We start from the raw sequence: 27,585 nt of genomic DNA on the forward strand, positions 1-27,585 counted from the left end.
TATTGAAGAAGAACGAAGTTTAAGGACTGACACTACCCAACCTTAAGACATACTATAAAACTATAGTAATCAAAACAGTATGGTATTGGTGAAAGAATAGAAAAATAGACAAATGGAACAGAATGTAGAGCCCAGAAATAGACTCACATAAACATATTCATCTGATCTTTGACAAAGGAGCAAAGGCAATTCAGTAGAGCATAGTCTCTTCCACAAAAGATGCTGTAACAACTGGACATACACATGCAGAAAAAATTAATGTAGACACAAACCTCACACCATTCACAAAGATTAACTCAAAATGGATCATAGAACTAAATGTGTATGTTCACAGACATAAAATTCCTAGAAAATAACATAGGAGAAAATCTAAATGACCTTGGGTATAGTGATGCCTTTTTAGATACAATACCAAAGACACACTCTGTGAAAGGACTGAATAACCTTGGCTTCATCAAAATCAAAAACTTCTGCTCTTCCAAAGAAAATATCAAAAAAACTAGAAGACTAGACACAGACTGGAAGCAAAAGGCATATCTGATGAAGGTTATTTATCCTAAATATACAAAGAACTCTCAAAACTCAACAATAAGAAAATAACTTGATTTAAAGATGAGCCAAAGGGGCACCTGGGTGGCTCAGCCTGTTATGCGTCCAACTCTTGATCTCAGCTCAGGTCCTAATCTCAGGATGGTGAGTTCAAGCCCTGCATTGGGCTCCATGCTGGATATGGAGCCCACTTAAAAATTTAAAAATAAACCAATAAATAAAGCCAACGCTCTCCCCACCTCACCTCCTCCTTTCTCCAAAAAGAAGAGAAAATTTTTAAAAAATTAAAATGAGCCCAAAACTTCAACAGATGCCTCACCAAAGAATACATACAGATAGCAAATAAATATGAAAAGACGCTACGTATCATATGCCATCGAGGAAATGCAAACTGAAACAATAAAATACCTTTCTATATGTATCTTAGAATGGCCAAAATCTAAAACACTGACAATACCACATGCTGGCTAGGCTGTGAAGCAACAGAAACTGTCATTCATTGTCGATGGGAATGCAAACTGGTACAGCCGCTTCAAAAGGCCGTCTGGCAGTTTCTTACAAAACCAAATATGTACAATCCTGTAATCATACTCCTCAGTATTTACCCAAAGGAGTTGAAAACTTATGTCTACATAAAAACCTGCACAGGGATGTTTACAGCAGCTTTATTCATCATTGCCAAAACTTGGAAATGGTCAAGATGTGTTTCAGCAGGTGAATGGAAAAACTGGTATCCAGATAATGGAGTATTATTCAGTGCTAAAAAGAAATGAGCTGTCAAGCTATGAAAAGACATGGAGGAGCCTTAAATGTATATTACTAGATGAAAGGAGACAATCTGAAAAGGCTACACACTGTAGCTTCCAGGGTTTTTGACATTCTAGAAGAGACAAAATAGAGAAATAATAAAAAGAAAAGTAGTTGCCAGGGCTAGGAGCAGAAAAAGATGAGTAAGCAGAGCACAGAGGATTTTCAGGGCAGTGGAAATACTCGGAATGACACTGTAATGGTGGACACATGTCATTATACATTTGTCCAAACCCACATGACACACACCAACAAGAATGAACCCCAAGGTCAACTCTGGTGAAAAATTTTACCATTCGGGGAAGGGATGTTGATGATAGGGGGAGGGTATGCATGTATGGAAGCAGTGGGTACCTGGGAAATCTCTGTACCTCCCTTTCAATCTTGTTTTAAATTAAAAAGACTTTTTTAATAAGTAAGTCTTTAATAATAACAATAATAATACGCTAAAGTTCCAAAAGCCCTTGGTGAGAAGAGCATAAGTACCATGTACTTTCTTGCTACATGGAAGTTGTGACAGCTATAGGGAGCTGCTCAGAGGCTTTGTCTCTGATTTCTACCTCAAGTTGTTGATAAAACTTCAAGCTTTGGATTGGTATGGCATTGTCAGCAATCCATTTTGCCAAAACCATGGGATTCCTATGTACCAAGCCCATGTACCATTTAGTACAGAATTAAATAAATAAACAGTACAAAATTAAAGTAAATATTCTTTAAATAATAAAAAATGAAAGTATGTGTTGTCTACACTCTTCAATATTTTTTTCACTCACAATAAACCTTTTCTGTAACTAAGTTTCATGACTGGATTATCAACAACATCAAACCTCCCAAAACATGTAAATCCAGAGCCAAAGCTTACAGGCTGGAAAAATAAAGTTTCTGATGTGAACCAAATATTGACTGAAACCAAAACAAAACAAATAAAACAAACCTTATGCCCAACACTAAAAACATCTGCTTTGTTTATGTACCTAAAACATCACCTTGTATTGCCCTTTCAGAAGGTCTGTGAAATGACCAGTAACAGTACAGTGCAAGGTTGAGGGAAAGAATTTCCCTGCAAACATAAGCAAACAGCAAATGTCACATGAATTATCAGTGTTCAGAGGAGAAATTCCGCCTGTGTCTATAAAGGTTGATCTCTCTCTTCCTGTTCTCAGGGTATGTTAAGAGTATAATGATTCATAGATTAGCGCCTGCCACAGTGCCCTGGCCTTGAATTTCAGAATGTTTTACATGGACCCAAAAAACCCTCACATTCACTAAATGCCTTCCCATGATATTTATGACCACAGGTTCCCTTTCAGGCAAGTAGGAACCCAAGATAACAAACTGTGTGGCAAAAGGGCCAAAGGTTTAAGGACTCCTCTCTTCATATCTCGGCAAGAATTGCCAAACTGTAGTCACAGCTGGGGACTGTCTAAAATGTCAAATTTTTTGCAGCTTAGGTAACAGACCTGTTTATTAAATAACTAGTGGGGCTCAAATTTGAGGCTTCTTCCCATATAGGTCTGGGAAACATCAGTGATAATAAACGTAAGTGATAGTAAGCAAGCCCTGGCTATCCTTTTGGGGGGATGTAGACATCTCACGCTGAGTCACTATTATTTCTGTTTCTTGGGAACTTAGAAGAAGAACTTCATTTGTATTTCAAGGTTTCTGTTTGGGTCAACCATGAACAAGAAAGAAGAGGAATGAGAGGGAGACAAAGAGACAGAGAGGCCACCTGGAACGTGAGCTGGGAGCCTGATAAGCGCTTCCCCAGTCATGCCATCTGGTGTGTCCTGGCACTTGTCATCCAAATTGCTGTTCTTCCGAACAAATTTAGTTTCCCCCAGACAGTTCAGCCTCAATGAGCTCATACTGTCTATCTGACACCTGTCAAAAGAAGAGTGAAAGATTTCTCCAAGCCACGAATCGAAGGCGAGAGGAGACAGACACGGAGAGGGAGAGGTGAGCAGGAGCAAGGAAGAGGGCAAGGAGATGGGCTAGGTGCGAAGCAGGAGCAGCTCCTTCTTGGAGGGCCAGTGTATTTTTATCTTCACCTATCAATCTCATGCCAGAAGGTGGGAAAAGAAGGAAAAAGGACCACTCCCCATCGTATTTGCTGAGGAAAAATATGATTGAACATATGAAATATGAAAATAGTACAAACTACCTTCACTCTCATCTTCTGTCATTTGGGCGGCGGCGGCGGGGGGCGCGGGGGGGGGGGGGGGAGTCCTGTTTGTTCTGTGTGGTGTTTTGTTTTGTTTTGAGTTAAGAAAGGAAGAACCAGCAGCAGAGAAATCTGATCTGCTTTTGACAGCATGACCAAAGCTCCTTTTCCATCCCAGCTGGAGCAGGATTCAGTAACAGGCAAGGGCAAGTGGAGGAGTGATTTCATTAACTCGGTCTTGATTTGGAGGTCTGCATAGCTGCAGATCTTTTCTTCCTCCCTAGGTCTTGGGGAACTGCCAAAATGGGCAAAGGAAGTGAGAATAATGGCTTGAAGCTGCCACAGGGCAAATCTCTGGAAGGGAAGCTATGGTCGCCAATGGTCGCCAGGAGGATACTGACTGTGCCTTTGTCTTCTAAGTTGTAAGGTAATAGGGAATCAAATTTAGAAACTGTTATTTGCCACAAGAAGAGACTGAATAAAGAGGAGGAAAGAGACAAGATGGAAGGTACGAAACAAATGAGCCTCACAGAAACATAATGTCTTTCAAATTCCACCTTCCCAAGCGGAAGGCCCAAGACTGCACAGCTCTCTTTGGTATCAATTACTGTGGGTGTTAGGACATTTGTTTGATGTTTTCTACCTTTTATTTTCCCAACCTGGTCTCAGTTGGAACACATGTTTGGTCTCTTTTGCAACCCTTAGTAATATGATCTTACAAAACCTTTATCTACGTATTTTTTCCTTTATTACTATTTCAATTATATCAAGACTATTATTTCTTAAACTGGACAACAGAGAAGCAAAAAAACCTTTTCCAAAAAGTCCAGTGATATAATCTTGATCAAGTTACTCAAATATAAAATGTGTCTAAATCTCCCTGCTTCCCAAGACTCTTGCTAAGGTTCTACTGAAATGACAGATACAAGCACAAATACTTAAAAGTGGCTGAATATATGTCAGCTCTTTCCTCTTCCTCTCTCTGAATCAAGGGACTCCTAGAATTTATAGCAGAAAATCCACATCAGTAATGGGCAGTATATAAGCATATGTCCATACACTTCAATTTTCTCAGGGAAGTTATTCCAATTAAGATTAAAAAATCAGCATAATATCAACACCTAGTTGGGGCATTCATGAGCATCAGAATTCCTTTCAAAAAATATTCCAGTGGAGGAGTATTTGAAATACGCCATGGTGTTATGGATACAGCTGGTGCTAAGCAACATGAGGCATGTAAGCAGCAAAGATCTATTTCACAGCTTCCTTCCTTAGCAGGAGAAGGGATGACATTTTGCCGGCCTCACCTCCCTGGAGATTAAAAACTAAGCACCAGGGAAGGCCAGGCAGCTGACAAGTAGGCTCTTTCCCCACCAGGAAAGGAAAACACAAAGCCTGTGGAAAGTTTACCTCTTCATAAGGTGAGTTTCCATTTCGTGTGAGAATGTTCATGGTACAGTTGCTAAAAGTCCTATCGGAACGAGCAACGCTATGTGGCATTCCAGAAGCACACTGGGTAGGCTAACTCTTAAAAACATCAATTGGAGTGGGTGGGAGGAGGAACCCCACAAAGATTAAATCAATGCATGCCTAAATCAATGTACTCTTAATCCCAGGAGGCTGGGTGTAGTCTGACAGAGATCTGCCTAGGGGACTTGAGAGAAAGGAAGCGTGGTAGCAGGAGCTAAAAGACATGTGTCTTTGTTCTGCCATTAACTAGCTGAGTGACCTCAGCCCCAAATTCCTCATCTGTACAATGAAGGGGTGGAGCAGATGTTCTCTAAGGGCTTGCCCAGCTGTAACATTTTTGAAATCTAGATTCTAAAAGGAAAAGGAAGCAGAAACAGGAGGAAGATGCTTGTAAGAATTCCCAGTGCCATACCACTAAAAACTGAAAAGTCCACCGAAATGTGTATAGTGGTGAGGACAAGGTCGGGGAGGATGGTGTTAACTACACCTTACCAGGAGCCCAGCACTGGTCTATGCGCTTGACAGGTGTCAACTCTTGTAATCCACTCGGACTTCCTTTCTGTCATACTTCCCATCACACCGGACAAAACCGGGATAGATACCGGCATTCTGAGCATGCAGCCAAGAAGAAGTTGATCTGGGGTCATATTAGTTTGGGTTGATGGGGCTGTATTTATGCAATTCACAGTTGTCATTTCCATCCTGAAATGGCTCCAGGGACTACTGGTGTCATAGGCCGTCTTGTGCTGAGAACTATCCTGCAACAGCTGGCAGTGAAAGTAGGGAGACAGTGGTAGAGACCCAGATGCTAGTCCCTAGGGAAACTCTTCCAGTTATCAAACTGTAAAACTACAAATGAATGATTCAGTTCTCATCTATGCTTACTTTTCTAAGATTGTATTTTATTTATTTGAGAGAGAGAAAGGGCAGAAGCACAAAAGGGCATGGGGGAGGAACACGGGGAGAGGGACAGACTCCCCACCGAGCAGGGAGCCTGATTGGGGGGGGGGGGTCCTCCTGGACCCCAGGATTTGAGCTGAAGGCAGACACTTCAGGCCCTGAGCCATCCAGGAGCCCCTCATCCATGCTTACTTAAAAAGGAAGTTCTTTCCTGTCAAGAACAGAGTTAATAATTCAGCATATATTATAGTCACAACTTTTAATTTTATATTTTATCTTTCCTTTTTGAGGAAGTCACATACAATGGAATTTAACAGAATTTCTGTGTTTGTGGGGGGCAAACCTGGAGTTGTACCACAAACAGTGAGGACACTTATGTATGAAGTCACCTGATCTGCATGTGTCAACAATTTGGGGCTCACGTTAGCATGTATAAACATATCTGTCCTAAGCAAGTCTGTCAACACCAGACAAAAGACATACAAAAACCACGATTTACTGAGAGAGAGTAATGTACTTTCTCATGATGAACAGCCTCTTAGATTATTTAGGAATACAAATAGTGAAGAGTAAATCCCCCTGAAAAAAGACTGAAACTTCTTATTGATTTGACACAAAATACTGACAAATATAAAGATAACAGAAAGTTATAAGATGCCACTAAAGAGGAAATAGAAACCAAACTCATTCAAATGTCGTCAACTCATTGTCGACAAGAAATACAAGAAAGTATAATGTCCTGAAATCTTACTACTCATACATGGAAGAAACTTAACAGCAGCTTTCCAAAATCTGACACAATCCTAAAAATGTATATGGTATTACCAATAAAAATCTGTAAACCTGAAATAATCTTTCCCAAACTATCAATAATAAAAACTACATTTCTATCCACTGTGCTGGAGGAAAGACTGAATTCTCTTTTTATTTTCTCTCTGGAAAATGTAACACAAAAGCATAGTCATATAAAAAGCTATCAAAGTGTAGGCAAGCAAAAAAACATAGAAAAAATACAGAAGCTTGACAGGGAGTTATTTAATAAAAACATTATGACATTTTTCTGAATTTTGTAATGTTTGTATTATTTGGCAGCTTTCTTTAATTTGTAATTTGTTACAATTTCTGTTATTCTAAGTAAAAGTTGATTTTTTATCAAAATTTTTATTTGCCCCTCTGTATTCTTTAGAGGCCCCCAAATTATGTAAGAGCCTAGTCCTGCAAAACTTGGGTCCTCCCCTGGACCAAAATATGTAAGACACTTAATAAATACTTATTGAATGAATAGAATTGGAAAATGCTAAAAATTAAATTCTTCTCCTAAATGTGAACTATCTAATTTATGGAGTAGCAACCAGGGTGGCAACGGGCATTCATTCAGCTTTTAAACGATCACCTTTGACCTGCAGCTAGCCAAGGCTGGTTACCCTTTCACAACCACTGGTAAGGAGGGTGAGGTGGAATGGGTAGATAACTTGCAGTTTTCTATTCTCCACCATTAGGTAACCTCCTCCCAAAGAAGCATCTTTACAGGCCTCTGCAAACCCACACTGAGACACTTACTTCTCCTGGAAAGGGCTCTTTGAAAACACATGCTTCAACATCAGCTTGGGCAGAGCAAAAAAAGGGAAAAAAAAAAAATCTAGGGAAAATCAGAAGTAATTGCTAGATTTAAGATTTTTGCTCATTTATTTTAACAATTAACAGCAATTATGTATGGGGCAAAAGATCTTCATTTGCATATCGCATACACTGGTAATGGTAAACTCTAAAAATAACTTCAGGAGTTATTACTCCAAAGTGCGTGCTGCTAATGAGAAAGTTCAGAGGAAATGGTATTGATTACACCCTGCTAATTAGTTGACTTATCTGAGATAGCTTGGGTTCCCCTGGATATAAAAGGTGAATTCCTTCCAGTGCTTAAAATATTTGAGCTTATTGTAAAATACTAACTTTCACATGTATTAAGCACTTTGAAATTTTTGATGCTTTGTCAAAAAGAATAATGACTGTAATGAATTTTAATAATACAATTTTAAAAATCCATGGGGTGATACTCAAAAACAGTAAGAAGAGGAAAAAGGTTAGAGTTCCTCTTTACAAAAGTAGGCCAGTTAATAAATGTGAGCAGAATCACTGAATTAGAAAAACATCTCCCACCAGCAATGTAACGACTGATTCAGACAAGGATCCTTAACATATGCTAAATTTTCATTGGGTGAAATTTTATTGGGGGATTTAAGATTCCTAAAATCTCAAAGCATCTCACCACAATTACAAAGTATTTCCCCTACAAATGTGAAAAGTACCTTTCCAATGAAGAAATCCAGAGATACTGCCTTAAACAAGTGATCACACTCAGGCTCACTAATAAAGAAAACTGACATTATTTGCACCCTTATGTGATGCAATAGCAGGGACACAACATTATCCATATAGAATTCTTGCCAAAAATATTTAATCTGAGTCTAATAATGAGGAAATAACAATCCCAAACTGAGACACATTGTGCAAAACAGCCGCCTGTATTCTTCAAAAATGTCATTAAAAAGACTAGGTAACAGTTCAGACTAAAGTAGACTAAAGTTACAGGACTGTAACTAAAGTTACAGGACAATTAAATGTTAAGGATGTCCTTGATTGGATTCTGAAATTGGGGTGGGGGGGGAGCGAGGACATTACGGGAATGAGGAACAACTGGGGCAATCTGCATATGGATAAACTTCACATTATGTAACAATGTAAATTTCATAGGTATGACAACAGTGAAAATTCTGCATTATGTTAGAGAAGGTTCTTGTTTTCCTGAAAAACATGGTAATGTGTTTCTGGGTGAGGCATCCTCATGGCTATACCTAACTCACTTTCATAGGATTCAGAAACAGAGAAAGAGACTAAATGTGGCAAAATATTAAATAATGAATGTTGATAAAGGGCTTATGAGTGAACACAGAAAGCAACTGATGAATTCGAATTCATCAATTTTAAAATGTTTATTCATCAAAAGACAGTGCTAAGCCAAAAAACAAAACAACATAAACTAGGAAAAGGCAAGACATCAACTGGGAGAAAGTACTAGCAAAACATATACCTGAAAATGCACTTGTATCTAGAATAAATGAAAAGCTCCCACTACTCAATAATTTAACAATAATCCAGTTGAGATGCCTGGGTGGTTCGGTTGGTTAAACAACTGCCTTCGGCTCAGGTCATGATCTCAGGGTCCTGGGATTGAGCCCCACATTGGGGTTCCCTGCTCAGCGGGGAGTCTGCCTCTCCTTCTCCCTCTCCCTTCCCCCTAGCTCATTCATGCACCTTCTCTTTCTCTTTAATAAATAAATAAAATCTCAAAAAAAAATAAAATAAAAAATAGAAACAATCCAGTCACAAGAGGGGCAAAAGACAGGAACAGACTTTTCACAGAGGAGGATTCAGAAATGACCAATAGGCACATGAAAGACTGCTCCACATCATTAGTCATAAGGGAAATGAAAATCAACATTTCAGTGAAGTACCAGCACACACCCACCAGAATAGCTAAAATTAAACAGACTGACAACACTAAATTTTGGTGAGAATGTGGAGAAGACTGAACTTTCACACAGGGCTAGTGGAAATGTAAAACGGTACCACCTCTCTGGGAAAAGTTAGGCAATCTCTTATAAAGAGTTTATGAGTCATTTAATATTCTTTCAATTTTTACCATAGATTGATATTTTTCCAAAAAAAAAAAGTTGGGGAAAAAAATCTGTGATACTTTAGAATGTGGCTTCAGAAAACAGACATGATTCAGTATTTATTTATTTCTGGTTGGTTCTCTATTCTTTTGATCTTTGATGATTTTTTTTTTTAAGATTTTATTTATTTATTTGCCAGACAGAGATCACAAGCAGGCAGAGAGAGAGAGAGAGAGAGAGAGAGGAGAGAAAGCAGGCTCCCTGCTGAGCAGAGAGCCCGATGCGGGGCTCGATCCCAGGATCCTGGGATCATGACCTGAGCCGAAGGCAGAGGTTTTAACCCACTGAGCCACCCAGGCGCCCCCTTTGATGATTTTTTTAAAATTGTTATTCTTTCACATATATCTCATGAGTACTTGTCGTGTGCCAGACAATCTCCTATGTACTGAGAATATAATGGTATACAGGAGAAGGATGTAGTCCAGTCCTCATGGAATTTATATTCTCATGGGGAGAAACATCCTAAACAAGTAATAGGTAGACAGACAGAAGTTACCAAATGTTATTAGGATTCTGAGCAGAAAGAAGAGGTACTAGGTAAGAGAATTATGAGGTACTAGGTAAGAGAATTAGGTAAGAGGGAAAATGCTACTCTACATGGGATGGTCAGGAAAGGCCTTTCAGGGGGGAAAAAAACCCCAAAAAACAAAAAACCTTTCAGTAGAGAACTAAAAATTGAAAGGAAGACAGCCATAGAAAAAGCTACAAAATTCCAGACAAAGGGGTTCAATGAGTGCAAAGGCCCTGAGGTGGAAAATAGCTTGGATAGCATTTAAAATAGAAACTCACTGCTTCTCCATCAGCAGGCCAAACTGATCACTGGTCTGAGTCACCCTCAGCTTTAACACTTACATGCAAGAATAATTCCAAGCATTCGATGTGAGGCCAGAGTGGGGAGAAAAGACAAAGAGCAGAGTTTTAAGCCAAAGACTGAAGAAGACAATAGTAGTTCCTGAAATTAGGAGATAATCAGAACCAAGGTCTCTGGAGCCCATATTGTGGAGAGTTCGGGAGTTCTGTTTTCTAAGATGAGTTAGTTCCTATCAAGCTACCTGCTCTGTCCAATCATGACCTAATGATGACAATGACAACGGTGACCATGATCAAAATGTCAATTATAATTCACCGAGTGCTTCCTAGGTATGAGGTCCCATGTCTAGTGTTTGATCTCATTTCATTCTGTCAACAGCTCTAGAGGTAAACAGTATTCTCCCCACATCGCAGATGAGGAAGCAGGCTCACAGTTGTCAAGCAGTGTGCAAGAGGTCGGCCACACAACCTCTCTGTGGCCAAACCTGCACCTGAATCCAGGTCTGTCTGATTCCAAACTCCATGGTATATACTGTCAGATTTGTTAGCCTCCAAGGTTTCCCTGTAGTACCTTCTGGTTAGCGCTATCTCCAGAAGGCTAAAGAAGCCAACAGGTCATGTGGACGCAAGGAGAATTTAAGAGTCGCCTCTAGCTTTCATGAGAGAGAGGGAACAAAGGCACAGGCAACAGTGAAAGACTGACTATAGAGGCTACTCAGGAATCTTCTGGTTCATATCCTACACTAGACATTTTTTCAAAGGGAACTGCATAAGCAAACAACATTGTCATAATCCTGAAACCTGAATTCAAAATGCATTAATTTCTTTTTACCACCCGAGATTCAGAAAAACATGCCACGGTGATGTGATTCTTAAGCTTGTGCTTTCAATAATCAGAAAGCTGGAAAATAGAAGGTGAACATTTATATACATTTTAAAATTATGAATGCAAAACACCAGCCAAGAACACATTTTTGTATCAAGGTTATAAGCAGATGAAAAATGACAGTCAGTACTAGGAATGCAAACAGACCATTAATTACAGCAGCCTCACAAAGCACTACAGTAATATGCAGTTTGCAATACTTTACCAACATTTACATAACTATATAGTCTGCTCTCAGATTCTGGAGATTCTATTTTTGATAAGTAGCAACTCAAAAGGTTAGTCACCTCATCTACAGTATTATTCAACTCCTATGAATGTGAAATGGTGACACCTTGAATTCACAGGTTAGCAAACTGGATAGGCTGCCCCTGCCTCTTTTTTCATTCACTGCAGCACTATTGTGGGCCAGGCGTTGAGCACGGCCCTGGGGACACAGAGATGAAGACACACGGCATGTCCCCAGGAGAACTGCCAGGCCAGAGAGAGAAACAGACCGGCAAACGCGTCCCCCAGAGTCTGGACAAACTAAACAGGTGGAGATGGAGATGACAACACAGCGCTAGGGTCGCAGAGGGCTGCAATGACAACAGTGATACCAAATAAATTACTTTTTTCTCCTCTTCTCCTCTCTTCCTTTTCTTCCTCCTTCCCTCCTTCTGCCGCTCCACACTTTTCTTCCCTCCTTCCTCTTTCCGTCGATAAGTATATCCAGTCATTATTGGACGAGACTATAGAACAGTAGTGCTTTACCTGTGCGTAAAACTGTGTTAGGCAATAACATCTCGTTTAAAAACCTCACAAAACACCAGGAAGAAGGTACCGTCATCTCCTCCGCCTTACAGGTGAAACTGAGGCATGGAGTTTACACAGTCTGCCAAGGTCACACATCTGGCAAACGGCTAACAAAGATTCCAGAAGCAGGGGGTGAGGCTTAGGAGTCATTGCCCGACTCTATCTACTTTGAGGGAGTACGGCTGTCACCCGAACCTGAAGCAGTAAGATTTCGGTGATTAAAGACCATTTTGGAATTTCTAACAAAGGCCTTCTAAAAAGAATCTGCCTTCCAAAATCACAGAGAGGGGAAAGAAAGGGATGATCAGAAGAAAAAAAAAAAAAAAATGCTGCATTCAGTGTGGGTCTTCTCTGGTTTCCCCCCGCGGGAGCACAGTGGCCCTCCACCTGCATAAATGATGAGAACTGGCATTCTGCTTGATTACTGTGCATCTGTTATGAGCCTCAGAGTGAATTAAGCAGGAAAAGAACCTACTAATGGCTGACCCAGTTGCTGGGTTTTGAGTCATGGTAGTATCTTCCTTATTTTGTAATTCCCCGGAAGACACATATGCCCCCCAAATTGCAACGATATTTCAAAACAATTTAAATCAAGCTTCATAGCTAATTATGCTAAGGTCACGCCAAAGAACCAAACCACCAGGACATCAAAAATCCAAGATGGTCTAAGTGTGAAGCAGCGGCATTAATTTTCTCCCATTAAAAAAGCAACAGGAGGTGGGGGGGGGGGGACAAGCTTTTTTTTACTCTCTGGGAATAACTAGTTTTCAAAAATCATCCAAAACAGACCTCTTAAGACATTTCACCTCTGCTCTGAATGTTTTAAGCTGGTCCTCTGATTACAAAAATGTTCCTGTTAAATCTCATCAAGATGCTTTCTTAAGATGAAGAATGTTTTATAAATTGTAATAGCTTTAATCAGAGCCCTCTTTGAAGCTATTTAACTCTATGATGTAGCCCAACCAGCGCTTCAATTATGTCATTTATCGACTCTGTATTAATTAAGTATCATTATAGGGATTGATTTATAGACCTTTTCACGGCTCTCTCACCAGATGGTAGAACATTCGCCCTCTCCTACGCTCCATAAACATCACCTGGATTCACTCGTCTCTCTCCAGCTGAATGTTTAATCAGATCTTAGTCCATCTCAAAGTGGATTGATGCTCTTCCTCCTCCTCTTCACTATCCTCTATTAACAAGCGATATAAAACATAAAGCAGGAGAAATTTACAAAGCAAGTTCTATCAACAATCACTGCCACCTCCATGCCTCCTTACCCAGCGAGGTGATTCAATTTTCACAGTGAAGTGGAGGGAGAGCCTTTTGCTTCCTTAGCTGATTAAAACTTAGTCTGTGTTCAATTATCTGGGGCAATGGAGAAAATAACTGGAAAGAAAATGTGTATTTGGCAATGAGAGCACAACAGACAATTTGGCCTCAGTGGAGTTACCTTCTGAATAGTATTTTACTTGGGCTAATATAAAAATTACTTTGCATTCTTGAGCTCACATGTTGAGAAGGCAGGAGGCAGAAGTCCCAAGGGCCGCTGCATTGCAAGGAAGGCAGCCCAGAATTTTAAATCGCCTTGGGTGATCCAAAAGGTAGATAACAGAGAAATGGAAATGCTTACCTGTTACCTCTTTTTTTTTTTTTCTTAAAAAATATAAAAACCAGGTTAATGGAACTTCTCACAGCTGCTTCAAACTCAAAATATCTAAAAACCAAGCTGCTCGTGTTGCCTGCAGTCAGCTCCCCCTTTTGACCCCGGACACTTCTTATCATTCTCTGGTCACCAAGCTGGGTGGAGGGAAACCAAGATACTTACACAGACTGGCAAGGGTACATCCCTCCAACTAAATGGACTTGGTGGCTTATCCAATCTGCTGGCCTGCCTCATGGAACATACTAGATGTTGCCAGATCTCGGTTTTCTCTAAAAACCACAAATTACTATTTCTATGTTAACTCTCATGATTTTTAAACGTTGGGCTGAACTGAACACAGACTCATCCCACGATTTTTGATCCTTGCCTTACAGTAAACTTCAATGCTTCCTCCTGCCCCCTTCAAACACAACCAAGTTCTGATCACTTTTTCACACTATCCCTCTTTGCTGTCTCTCACTTCCCATTCTCACGGCCAACACGGATGCCCTCGTTATTTCACATCTGCATTAGTAGGGCACTCTCCTGTCTTTCCTTCTCACAGCAGGCTGCCCAGTCACCAGACTGATCTTTCTGAAACATTAGTTCCCAAATTTTAACATACGTCAGAAGCACCTGGAGGGCTAGATAAACCACAAGCCCCAACACCAGGCTTTTTTAATTTAATGGGTCTCAGGAGAGGCCTGATAATTTGCATAGCAACAAGTTCCCAGGTGAGGGTGCCAATGGTGTTTCAGAGACCACCTTTAGAGAAACATTACTCTAAAACATCACCCCCCAACTCTACCACATTCAGTGATTCCCCATTTCCTCTACATAAACTCAAAACTCCCCACTCTGGTACTCTGGATTCTTCATAACCTGATCTCGTCGCATTCACCCCAAAATTACATTTCCCTGATCTCCTGTGAAACCTGTTGGCTTATGCATTCTCACCTTGATCATGTACACAATGTCTTTACACCCCTCTTCTATTGTTCAAGTTCAACTTCTTCATTGAGTATATTCAAAATCCACTATGTAGCCAGCCCTAATCAGATTTCTGCTATCCCTTTTAGATTCCAAAGCATAGGTTGCTTGGTACAATCCAAAGTGCATAGAATTTAGAACCAGAGACTCTAATTAGGAATCCTAGTTCTTTCATTAGCTGTATAACTTGATTATTTAAGCATTCTGAACCTGTTTGGCAGATACCAATTATCTGCCTCCATTGGATTGGATAAAGAAATAATTGAAACAAACTATTCAAGCCATCAGAGATGCATAGTACATAGTAGATGCTAAATAAATGTACATTTCTTTCCTTCATTCCTTTCCCCCATCACTTATTTGGCACTAAATACAAAAAGAGATTAGTTTTATATTTTAAGCTTACCCTCCTCTCTTCTAGCCAGACAGAATATTTCTGAGGAACAAAAAACATGTCTAATTCATTTTAATAACCCTAAAGCTTGGCAACTTCTGAGCACTGGTTAGCTCTCAATAAATATTTACTAAAAAAATAATTAATTTGAGAAAAAATGTAAGACAAATGGTTCTTCCGCAGAACTTAAAATAATAATTATATTATTATGCTTATCCTTAAAATATCCTGCTATGACAAAGGCAAAAGGTATTTTACATACAGAAAACTAAAAAAGATCTAATGAGAGTCCCAGTTGATACTTAATGGTGAACAAAAGAAAAGTCACTATAAATGCATTAACAAAGAAAAAAAAAATCTTCTCTTTGAAGTAAATTTGAGCACACAAGAATACTAATAATGGCAATACAGAGAAAAGATAGCAATGGGCCAGAGATATTGAAGGCAACAAGTAATGGACGTTTTACAGATGTTTCTTAAATCATTCATCATGTAACCATGTGACTATTATACTTCCCATATGGCCAACATATATGGTTAACTACACAGGCAAGTGTCAAGTCAAACATTTTCTGCCTTTTAGGGGACTCTCTGATTTTGAAGCCGAGCAGAAACTAATTACAATTTCTATTCTGTTCCCTACTGTTGCTGATCTCTATGCTACTCCTGAACGGAATCCTATATCACCACCACTCCCATAGAACTATGGGTAAAATGTCGGAGAGAAGGGAGCAGTTTGATTAAATCAGCAATTCAAAACATCATTGTTCACAAATGTTGGGGCAGAAAAGAGATATACTCTGACAATTTAGGGCACCTTGATATTTTCCTTAAATACAAAGCAAAGTGCTCTAAAAATCACATTGTTTTTAACTTATTATACAAAGGCGACACAGTTTGGACAGAGAGCATCTAGAATCTGGTTACCTTGTTTGTCATTAAAAGCCTTGCCCCCAGGGTGCCTGGTGGCTCAGTGGGTTAAGCCTCTGTCTTAAACTCAGGTCATGATCTCAGGGTCCTGGGATTGAGACCCATATTGGGCTCTCTGCTCAGTGGGGAACCTGCTTCCCCCCTCTCTCTCTCTGCCTGCTGCTCTGCCTACTTGTGATTTCTCTACCTGTCAAATAAATAGGTAAAGTCTTAAAAAAAAAAAAAAAAAAAAGCCTTGCCACTACTGACCATACAATTTCAAACAAGTTCATTCCTTCAACAGAACAGTTCCTGAGTGACTATTACATAGCAAACATACAAGACCATGGAGATATAGAGATATTAAATATATATATATAGTATATATTAAATATATTTGGTATTTTATAATGTACTAGTATTTAGTATTTTATAATATAGTATATATCAAATATATTTTGTATGTAGTATATATTAATATATTAATTACACCATTAAATATATATTATATACATTATATATACATATATATATATTCTTTTTCATGTTTGTCTGGAACTTAGAGTGGAGTGAGGTGATTAGGATGGACTGGACAGTTTACTTCCTCTGAGGGCATAAGGACAGACCAAATTTCCCAGCCTCCATTCTGGGCAGTAAAATTTGAGTAGAAGTAAATAAAGTACACGGTGTTCAGACCTGGCCATGGAAAACCTCCCATTTGATTACTAACTTTCTCTATCTTCTTACTTGCCAGCTGGATGCGAAAGAGGGCTCTGAGATCTTAGAGGTTATGGTGTCACAAGATGGGAAAGAGCAGAAGGCCACCTGCTGAATACCTCCTTGGAACCATTATATGAGCAGTCAACCAGCTGCTGTTGTGTTAAAGGACTGAGACTTGAAGTCGTCACAAGAGTCAGTGTCCCCTACTACACCAGGAACCACAACTACTCCAAGACATTATGATACAGAGTATGCACGGTATGGTGTGAGAAGAAACACGTGCTCACTTGAGCTGGAGCTAGGTGTCAGAGAGGACTCCTCAGAAGAAGAATCACTTAAGACGAGTCCTGAAGGGTGGCATGAGACAGTGAGGAAGAGGACAGAAGGCTGCGAGGGGAAAGCATATTGCAAAGTCATGAAGCCTTGAGGAAACGTGGTACATCAGGAAAGTGTTAGTGACTCCTGACTACTAGAGTGTGCAGCAACGTTGGGAACTGGAGCTACTCAATACGTGTTTGTTGAAACGACTAAGAGCAGAGCCCATGAGACATTGTAATTACCAGAAGCGATGGATATGGGAAGAGGGAAAAAGTACTCAAGAACCTCCTAACTTAGGAGGGAGAATAGATGATACTCTCTTCCCTGAGGTAGGAAATGCAGGATAAAGAGGTAAAAGGATGAGTTCTGTTTTGAAGAAAAGTGCAGTGTAGATAGCTGTGGAACATCTGAAAGATGTATCAGGAGGTACTGGGATATAAGGGCCTAGGGCTCAGGCAGCAGTATGGGAAAGAGGTGGGTTTGGAAGGTGTCACAGTGGAGATGGTGGCTGAAGTCACAAGCATGAAGGACTGCTTCGTGTTCAGAGTGAGAAGCCAGATGAACGGAAAACGAAGAGGGAAAGTGGGAGAATGGGAAGGGGTGAGAGCAAGAAAGAGAATATAAGGAAAAAGTTACAGAAGCCAAAGAGAGGAGGTATTTAGCAAGCAGTCAGCAGTGACAAATGCTTCAGAGAGGGGAAGAAAGATGATGGCCTGGAAAAGGTCCATTATATTTGACAAGTTGGGCTGCTATTTGTGACCTTAACAGGTTCCATTTCAATACTGGCAAAGCCAGATTAAAATGGTCTGTAGAGTATTCCATGGAGCAGTGGGTGTGGTGCATAAACAATGAATTTTGGAACACTGAAAAATTTTTTTAAAATGGTCTGTCGGGACACCTGGGTGGCTCAGTGGGTTAAAGCCTCTGCCTTTGGCTCGGGTCATGATCCCAGGGTCCTGGGATTGAGCCCCGCATCTGGCTTTCTGCTCAGCGGGGAGCCTGCTTCTTCCCTTCTCTCTCTCTGCCTGCCTCTCTGCCTACTTGTGATCTGTCAAATGGATAAATAAAATTTTTAAAAATAAATAAATAAAAATAAAATAAAATAAAATAAAAATGGTCTGTAGAGTGAATGATGGATGTAGAAATGGAGACAGGAACATAAAATACTCTTTAAGGAAAATTAGCTCTGTGGAACAATGAGCTAGAAGTGGACAAAAAGGCAGAGTTTGTTTTATTTTGGTTTTATTTTTCAGGATGTAGGATTTAAACATGATATTATGCTGAATTGTCTGAACTTTAATTTCTCTATCTGTAAAATGGGAATAATAATGCCCCTTCTGCTTGGTTCACTAAGTCGTCAGAACAAGTAAGATGACATATGTGAAAGATTCTAAAGTACTGTGTAAAGGGCAATGTTATTATGTATTTATAAACATCAAAAATACGAAGTTATGAGTCAAGAGTCCAGTGAAATATGGTTAGCTATAAAATCAAGGAAAAACTATAATCAGTCTAGATCTAGAAATATGAAGAAAAAGAAAGATGTCTTTTTAATATACAATTATAAGTTGTTGACCCCAAATGTTAGAGGCTAACAATAGATGTCTACATCCTATGCTGGGCAAAATTTTTCTGGGGCTCTTGGGTTATAGCCTTGGTTCCCAGATATCTTCATTATAACAGAAAAAAAAAAAAAAGTCAATTAACCCTGGCAGTACACTAAGTCATTTGGGAGTTTATTAGTCTTATGAGTAGTAGTCCTTAAATAAATATTTTTGGCAATTACCCAGTTTCACAAAGCAGCAGACTAACTCCATAATTTAGATCTCATGACCAGTGAAATCATAGTGAATGGCCACAGCTTGCTGAGGAGGATGTTACTCTAAGCGGCGATTGAGGTATTCTGGGAAGGAAACTAGTCAGTTTAGGACTTCCCTCCCGGGAAGATGAACCATTCAAAAGAATATGGTCCAATGATTATTTCCTTAGTCCCCACACCTTTAGTCTCTACATAGAATGTTATTTCAGCACTATGACATCAGTGGAACTAGTTCCTCTCATAAAACGTTTTAAAATGGTTTTAACATGTCCCACCTTCCTCCCTGGAAGGTATCTTATCCCCATAAAAGAAAAATGTCCCTTTCCTTTTTTCTTTGTGCTTTTGGACAACTCCCTTCTGACTTGGTTTTCTATTTGCTGATGTCTCCTCAGTTATATTATTTTCAAGGGTTCAGGGTGCTAATTAAGGTCAAGCAGCTGTGTCTCCAGCTCCAAACAAAAATTGTGTAGAATAAATAAACTCTCCTTTACAATAGATACTAATCTGATCTTGAAACCCAAATAAACCGCATTTCCAATTGTTTCTGCATGCCTTGTTTTCTTTTTTTTTATCTTTGGGAGAACAGACTACGACCAGAAGGGGGTACTTCTTTTATCCATGTTTATATCCATCAAATACTTCGCCCTTAATGTATGACACTACCATACGTAGCTATTAAACTAGGCCAAATGTCTATAGGTCAAGTCTTAGAACTTTTACCTACTGCAATGCTAAATTTTATCCTAAGACTGAGAGTCAATAAAGCACTTTGCAGTTACCTCAACCACAACTACAAAGAAAAAGAAAAAACTTATGTTGCCCTTGAATACCACAAAACATTATACAGACCTTTGCAGAAAACCAAGTATCTTTCATAAATTCCTCTCATTTATTCTCAAAGCGACATTGTAAATTTAAATTCTTCATCATTGCTGATTCACAGAAGAGAATGCCGAGACCCAAGGAGTTTAAGAACATTCCCAAGGCCACATGCTTGTTTGGGAGCAGAACCAGATCTATATCCAAGATCCTCTGCTTCCTCCTCTCTTTCCACTATACCACAGACAACTCCCATCATGTTACCCACTTTATTTTTATTTCACTTCTCTAGCAACAATGGGAAAAGGCCTGGCTTCCTCTGAAGTCCTGAGGAGCCTTTGATGAAACACAGACGTGAATTCAGTTCTCCCTCCAATGAAAATACATAACATATTGGTTACATAAGGAATGTTATGGGGTCATCAAGAATGTGGAAAGCTTTCTAAAAGAATGTACAAATAATGCTTGGAATCCTAAAAAGGCCAAAGAAGATGTTACAAACAAATGACCGAATATGGAATGGGGAGAAGTTCCATAAACAACCAGTATTTTCATTTGAATGGTTTGTTTTTATTTCATAAGGGCTCCTCTTTCATGGACAATCCTGGTTTTTTAAAGAATTTCAATTGAACACCATGACCAACCTGTAGATGGAGAAGGAAGCCACTGAGCGAATCAGGGACGCCAAAGCCCCCACTTTAGCAGCTTCCACTGCCCCCTGGACCCGGTACTGCACTGTCTTCGAGTAGTTGACGTAAGGTTGATTATAAACAACAATCTTGCCTCTTGCTTCTGGGGCCCTTCTCTGCAGTTCCTCGAAAGAGGTCACCACCAGAACTTCTGCCGTAATGCCTAGAAATAAAAGTCATACAGACTTAACTTATGGTTTCCAACCGGCCAGGTTGAAATGGCACAGAAAAGTCACACATGCTTTGTCTGCTACATCTGACAAACTGGTTTGAGGAGATCAAAGTTTGAGAGTGATTTGCCATGGGAGAGAGACTGCAGAGGTTAGTCAGTTTCCCAAGGGAGAGAAAAGGCATTCAAAATAATAGGACATATGACTCAGAAGGTTTTTAAACTCACTTGACCAGCTGGTACTAAATCACAAATTGCTTGAAAAGATAGTTTTTTACCCCTTCTTTCCCACCCTAAGAAGTCATGAGTTTCACAGAATGACACTAATTACTTATACAGAAAATGCACTTTACAAAGCTCCCACTGGGATTAATGAAATACATACATATCTTTTTATAAAGTTATTTTGATATGTTGTTAAATAGTCTTCACGGACAGCATACAAAGAATGGCAGTACATGACAAATGTTCTTAGAAGCCAAAAATCTTCAAAAATCCAATTTTTTTTAAGATTTTATTTATTTATTTATTTATTTGACACAAAGAGAGAGAGAGAGACAGAGATCACAAGCAGGCAGAAAGACAGGCAGAGACAGAGAGAGAAGCAGGCTCCCCGCCGAGCAAGGAGCCTGATGCGGGGCTCCATCCCAGGACCCTGAGATCATGACCGGAGCTGAAGGCAGCAGCATAACCCACTGAGCCACCCAGGCGCCCCACAAAAAATCCAACTTTTGACAAATAGTTAATGTAAACTCTACCAGGAACTACAAAAAGTCAGCTTGCTTTCTTTCCTCCTTTATCCCATATTCTTAAAGAATATGAAAGCTTATGCTTCTCGACTTACAGTACTTGTTCACCACCAAACACAACGCTATTCTCCAGATAAAACTTCTGAAGATGTTATGTAATTGTCCCATAATGCTGTTGTCTCACTTGGAAGAGATGCGCCATCTTTCCTCCTACAAGACTCGCCCAGATCTTCCCAATTAGGGAGCAGCATTTCACAGCCTCCAAGAAGTCATTCAAAACTGCCAGACTAGTGAAGATGTAATTTGATGGAGCAGTTTGAATGACAAGGAGAAGATAGCTAGCATCAAAGGCCAAGTGCAGTGACTAAATAAAACTATGAAAAGAAAGTAGCTGCTGCCTACTGTTTTGTGACTTTAGTCATGCAGTAATGAAATACATCGGTAAAAACAGAAGTATCAACATGTATTTGGCATGGTTCCTTAATCTTGCAAAAGAGAGAACTAGGTTTTCCTGGAAGGCTAGCAGATGGCATTAAAATATTAACTGTTACTTGGAAAATCATTTTAAAATACACTGCAGGTATGTGAGAATTCTTGTTTTCGATATAGGCCCCATTGTAATGGACCCTTTGGGCTGGCGCCACTCCTACTTCTGGTTCCCCTGTCTGGACTCAATTTGTACTTTTACTTTAAAGTGAATGACTACAGATCTATAAGCATGTCTCCACCAACAGTCAGAACTCAGAATTTTATTTATAACCTAAAAAAATAGTAATGCACAATTATAAAAAGGAAACCACTAGCTTTTCCACATGATAAATAAATATGTATAAATATACAAAAAAGAGTTCAGCTATACAGATTTTGAGATTCATAACTTTCCAAAACCTACCTTAATACTTGGTTAATACTTGTTACTGTTGGCATAATACAAGAATTTTGTTGATGGTTTTCAGTTGTTCATAATGAGTAACAGATTCAATGGTCCACCCAAGGGCTGTCCCAGCAATGGGGTAATTTGGGCATCTGGATCGGAGCCACTAGAAATGAAGCCGAATTTCTATAAACTTTCATAGGTTGCTGCAGAATTAAAGTCATAGGAGAGTGGTACTTCACTATGTCTGTGCTTAAGCTCTTTTAACAAATGACAGTGTGATGGTGTCCTGGACAGCCAAAACCCATCCCAGACACTACCGTTACCAATGCAAATCACTAGTAGAAGCTGTAGGTCAAAACTTAGGCTGTAAACATAGAAGAAAAATTCAATTAACTGGTGTCCTGAAAGCTTAGAGTTATCTCTGACTCCTCCTTCCTTCAGTCCCCACATCTAATTAATCCTCAAATACTCATAATTTCAGGCCTTAAACAGTGACTGAACCCAGGTCCTCTGTTCCTTCCACTCTCTCACACCAGGCCCTCATTACCTCTGGCCTAAGAGCCTGCTATGGCTCTCTCTCTTCCACCCACCCAACACCACTGGTGTACAAGCCTCCAGCTCAGCTCCCCCAAACTTCACCTCCACAGAGCTGCCTGAACTAATCTGAACTAAAGTCAGATCAGCCTAGGTCACTACCCCTGCCCTGCCCCTCTCCAGCTCTGCTGAAAACCATCACTTCAACACACCATTCAAAGCCTGCCTCTCTCTACAAAGACGATTTCCCTTTTCTTACAAATTCCATCAAAAATACACTTTAAAGTTCCCGTTCTTATCATGCCAATTCACTCCTCAGCATCTTTGTTCACACTACCGTTCATCACGTCTTGTTGATCTCGTTCTCCCAACTCCATCATGTGACTAACACCCATTTATCCTTCAGGATGCCATTTAAGAATCTCTTCTTTAGGAGGCATCCCCTGGTCTCTGATCTCCTGTCTCATTCCCCTCCTTACCACCCCCAGGGAAGCCTGGCTTATGAACCGTCTTCCTCTGGGCTTTCAGAGCATCCTGGGCCTACCTGGGCACTGGGCAATTGAAACTTGGCCTATTTATGACTCTCTCCACCACGTAAACTGTGATCTCAGGGACTGGAGCTATGTTCATTTTTGCTAGCATCCCCTGGGCCTAACACAGTGCTTGGCATATGCATAGGCAGTCAGTCAATAAACACTCCTTGAATAGCATTGCTCCAAGTAGGGTACCACTGACTGGGTCTAAAGCATTTCCATAAAAGTACAATTTTACCTTTAAAGTTTGATAGCACTTCTCTCATAATAACTCAGCAGTCTGATTCTCTTACTACCCAGAGCACAGCTGCATAACAATAACCAAGCGAAAAGGGCCTTGGGGCAGTCAGAACAGGAATATAAATTCTAAGTATGAAAACTCAACGACTTGAATATAAGAAAACTCCTCTGCGCTCTCTGAGGGACTCTCCACCCTTACTTCACACAAAATTCTAAATCTAGTATTTAAACCTATAAACCATGAGAAACAACAAATCAAAAGGAAGAGATACGGTTGGAAGCTGATAGTACCAGAAAAAACAATGTCAGAGATAGGAACATGTAAAATAACAAATGCTGACAGAACTTTCTGCAGTGCTGGAAATGTTCTCTCTGTGTGTTAATGCAGTAGCCATTAGTCACATATGGCTCTCGAGCACTTAGAATGTGATTAATGTGACTAAGAAACTGAATTTTTAATGTCACTTATTTTAATTTGAATAGCCATATGTGTGTAGTAGCTACGATGTAGAACTCACAACCACTACAGACTCAGCCATTATGTAGGCAAAGAGCCAAAAACAACTCTGTTGGCCCTGGGGACCTTGCTTCATGACAGTTCAGCAACAGACGCGAGAGTCATGGTGATGACCTCCGGCAGCAGTCACAGACCAAGTGGACTGTGTTCAGTATCCATCTTTCAGGGTATGTAGAGAAAGCAGTTAAAGAAGATTTTTGCTCAAGCTGAATAAAATAAAATGAGGCCACCTGGAAGGCTTCGCTCATCTATGTTAGTTTGTGTTGGACACATGCTACACAAAGGAAATACACAAGTTCTCCTACAAATCAACAGGCTCCTCTTCTTTTCTGTGCTCTCATCTCCCTTCTCCCCATTCTCCATTCTCAAAGATAGTACACGAAAGCCCCTAAGAACACCAATCCAGTGTCATATTTACACTAAGGCCTACCCTGACTTCCCTATCTACAAGTGCAACCCACTCCCAAATCCCTCTCCCTCTTCCATTGCTTCAACTTTTCCATAGAATTTATCAGCTTCCAGCTATACCTACTACAATCATGTAAGCTCCATGAGCAGGTAGAATCTTCTATCTGTGTTATTCATTAATATTATTAAAACGCTTGAAATTGTGCCTGACATACATTATGTGAAATTCTCTCTCTCTCTCTCTCTCACACACACACACACACACATTCATAATCATAAATACATGCACACATGCATATACGGAATGAAGCAAAAGAAACCAAAAAAGAAAAAATTAAAGTATAATAATACCCATCTCTGATCACTCTTCCTTTTCAAGGAAGTTGTGTATTTCTGTAGGTCAGGGTAATGGATGATAATAGCAATAATAGCTATACTTGAATATCTATTGTTTATACGAATGGCCAGAGAAATTGCAAAGTAGTTATTAGGAGGATACTGATATGCAGAGAAGTCCATTTATACAACTACTAGGTGTTGAAGCTGGGTTTTGAATCCAAGGATCATGGTCCTCCTACTAATTGCACTGCTATCTTCTTTCACAAATGTAAAATAGAAAGTCTCGGTATTTTCATTTTAAGGGGAATAAAGAGGAAGAATAAATAGGTATATAAAAAGTCTTCTTAAGTTATTTTATTTTCTTAGTCTACCCAGTATCCAAGTACTACTGTCACATTAGGTCCCTAACTATTAACAGGGGAGTTGGGAGGGAGAAAAGAGTCATCAGACTCTTTTAGAGTAATGAAAAGGATTATGATAGTTAATTCTGAAGAAAATGTGGGGCCGAAGCTAAGAATATTCATATTATAAAGCAACTCTCTTGGATACAGCTGATTGTACCACAAAAACTGTAAAAAGTCCTCAGGTGCCTTTTTATTCTCCACACCTAATTTTTTAAATTGATCAATTTATTTTTTAAGCAACTTACCCCGTGCATAATTACCACTGTGGTCTCCTTGCAGAGACAACAGATGTTGGCTGCTGTGGTGTTGGCTCAGATCATTTTCTCTATGAAGAATTTGATAAAGAGACTCCACACTTAGTATTTTCTAACTGGATTCTCCCCAAGAAAAGTTAAGAATAGGAAGATAGTGAAGTGAGAATTTTTATGTCTCCTATTATTAAAAGGAAAGGAAAAGACTACAAACAGAAAAAAAAAAAAAAAAAACATGTCTCTGGGGCTTAATTCTATGTGGTATGTTTTAGAAAATTAATTCTGATTTCAGAAGATTTAGCCTCCAAACAGGAAATACTCCAGCCCCACCCAAAAGGAAGCCTAGCTTCTTACTCTTATCAAATAATCTTATACTGAGTACACTGCACGAGATAACTTCATCCAGTGGAACAGCTGGTTTTTCCTGAACTCTGTTATGGAGAAGGAAAAATAGTTATTCTTGGAAACTCAGTGTTTTGCCCTGAAGTGGTAAGGAAATTGCAAATTCACGGAAAGACAGATAAAAGAACATCAGAGCAGTCCTTTTTGAGTGTCCACTTGTTTATGGGGAATATTATAATTCTTCAATGTCCTTCTTATGAAAGAAAAACCCTTAAAAATTCAAATTCATTCAGCAAATTACAGCCCACCTACTGGGTGGAGCTTCATGCTGGACATTGGGGGCAGCATGAATTTGACTAAGTTTCAGTCCTATTCTCAAAAATTGGAAAATCTGGGCACCAAAAACCATAAGATACCTAGAAATAAACCTAACCAAAGAGGTAGAAGATTTGCACTTAAAAAACTATAGAACACTTTGAAAGAAACTGAGGAAGACACAAAGAAATGGAAAAACATTCCATGTTCATCTTGATTTGTTCAAAAACAAATATAAAATTGCCTATGTGTCCCAAAGCAAGTCTACACACTCAATGCAATCCCTATCAAACTAACACCAGCATTTTTCACAAGCTGGAACAAACAATCCTAAAATTTGTATGGAACCAGAAAAGACCCCAAAGAGCCAAAGGAACGTTGAAAAAGAAAACCAAAGCTGGAGGCATCGCAAATCCAGACTTCAAGCTGTATTACAAAGCTGTAATCATCAAGACAGTATGGTACTGGCACAAAAACAGATACATAGATCAATGGAACAGAACAGGGAACCCAGAAATGGACCCTAAACTCTACAGTCAAGTCATCTTTGACAAAGCAGGAAAGAGTACCCAATGGAAAAAAGTCTCTTCAACAAATGGTGTTGGGAAAATTGGACAGCCACATGCAGAAGAATGAAACTAGAGCACTTTCTTACACCATACACAAAAATAAATCCAAAATGGATGAAAGACCTAACTATGACACAGACATCCATAAAAAAATCCTAGAGGAAAACACAAGTAGCAACCTTTTTGACCTCAGCCACAGCAACTTCCTACTAGACTCATCTCCAGAGACAAGGGGGGGGGAAAGCAAAAATGAACTACTGGGTCTTCATCAAGATAAAAAGCTTCTGCACACCAAGGGAAACAACCAACAAAACTAAAAGGCAACCTATGGAATGGGAGAAGACATCTGCAAATATCTTATCAGATAAAGGGCTAGTATCCAAAATCTATGAAGAACTTAAAAAACTCAACACCCCAAAACCAAAAAATCCAGTCAAGAAATGGGTAAAAGGCATGAACAGACATTTTTCCAAAGAAAACATAAATAGCTAACAGACACATGAAAAAATCATCAGAGAAATGCAAATCAAAATGACAATGAGGTACCACCTGACACAGGTCAGAATGGCTAAAATTAACAACTCAGGAAACAGCAGGTGTTGTCAAGGATGTGGAAAAAGGGGAACCCTCTTACACTGTTGGTAGGAATGCAACCTGGTGCAGCCACTCTGGAAAATTGTATGGAGGCTTCTCAAAACCTCAAAAATAGAACTACCCTACAATCTAGCAATTACACTACTAGGTATTTATCCAAAAGATATCAAAGTAGTGATTTGAAGGGGTACATGCACCGCAATGTTTATAGCAGCAATGTCCACAATAGCCAAACTATAGAAAGAGCCCAGATGTCCATGGATGGATGAATGGATAAAGAAAATGTGGTATGTATACCACATATACACATAGTTTTATATATATACATT

The 27,585-nt window shown here is 39.5% G+C and overlaps 1 protein-coding gene across 3 annotated transcripts in view; it reads right to left on the reverse strand.

Moving 5' to 3' along the window:
* CPQ (carboxypeptidase Q) overlaps nt 1-27,585 on the reverse strand; it is a 448,436-nt gene that overhangs the window by 283,164 nt on the left and 137,687 nt on the right. For all 3 annotated transcript variants that reach the window (XM_059165969.1, XM_059165968.1, XM_059165970.1), the window contains exon 3: nt 20,371-20,578. In XM_059165969.1, the coding sequence (XP_059021952.1) occupies nt 20,371-20,578 (208 nt within the window). The remainder of the gene's footprint in view (nt 1-20,370; nt 20,579-27,585) is intronic.

Source organism: Mustela lutreola, chromosome 3 (genome assembly GCF_030435805.1).
Source record: "Mustela lutreola isolate mMusLut2 chromosome 3, mMusLut2.pri, whole genome shotgun sequence".
Taxonomy (NCBI): Eukaryota; Metazoa; Chordata; class Mammalia; order Carnivora; family Mustelidae; genus Mustela; species Mustela lutreola.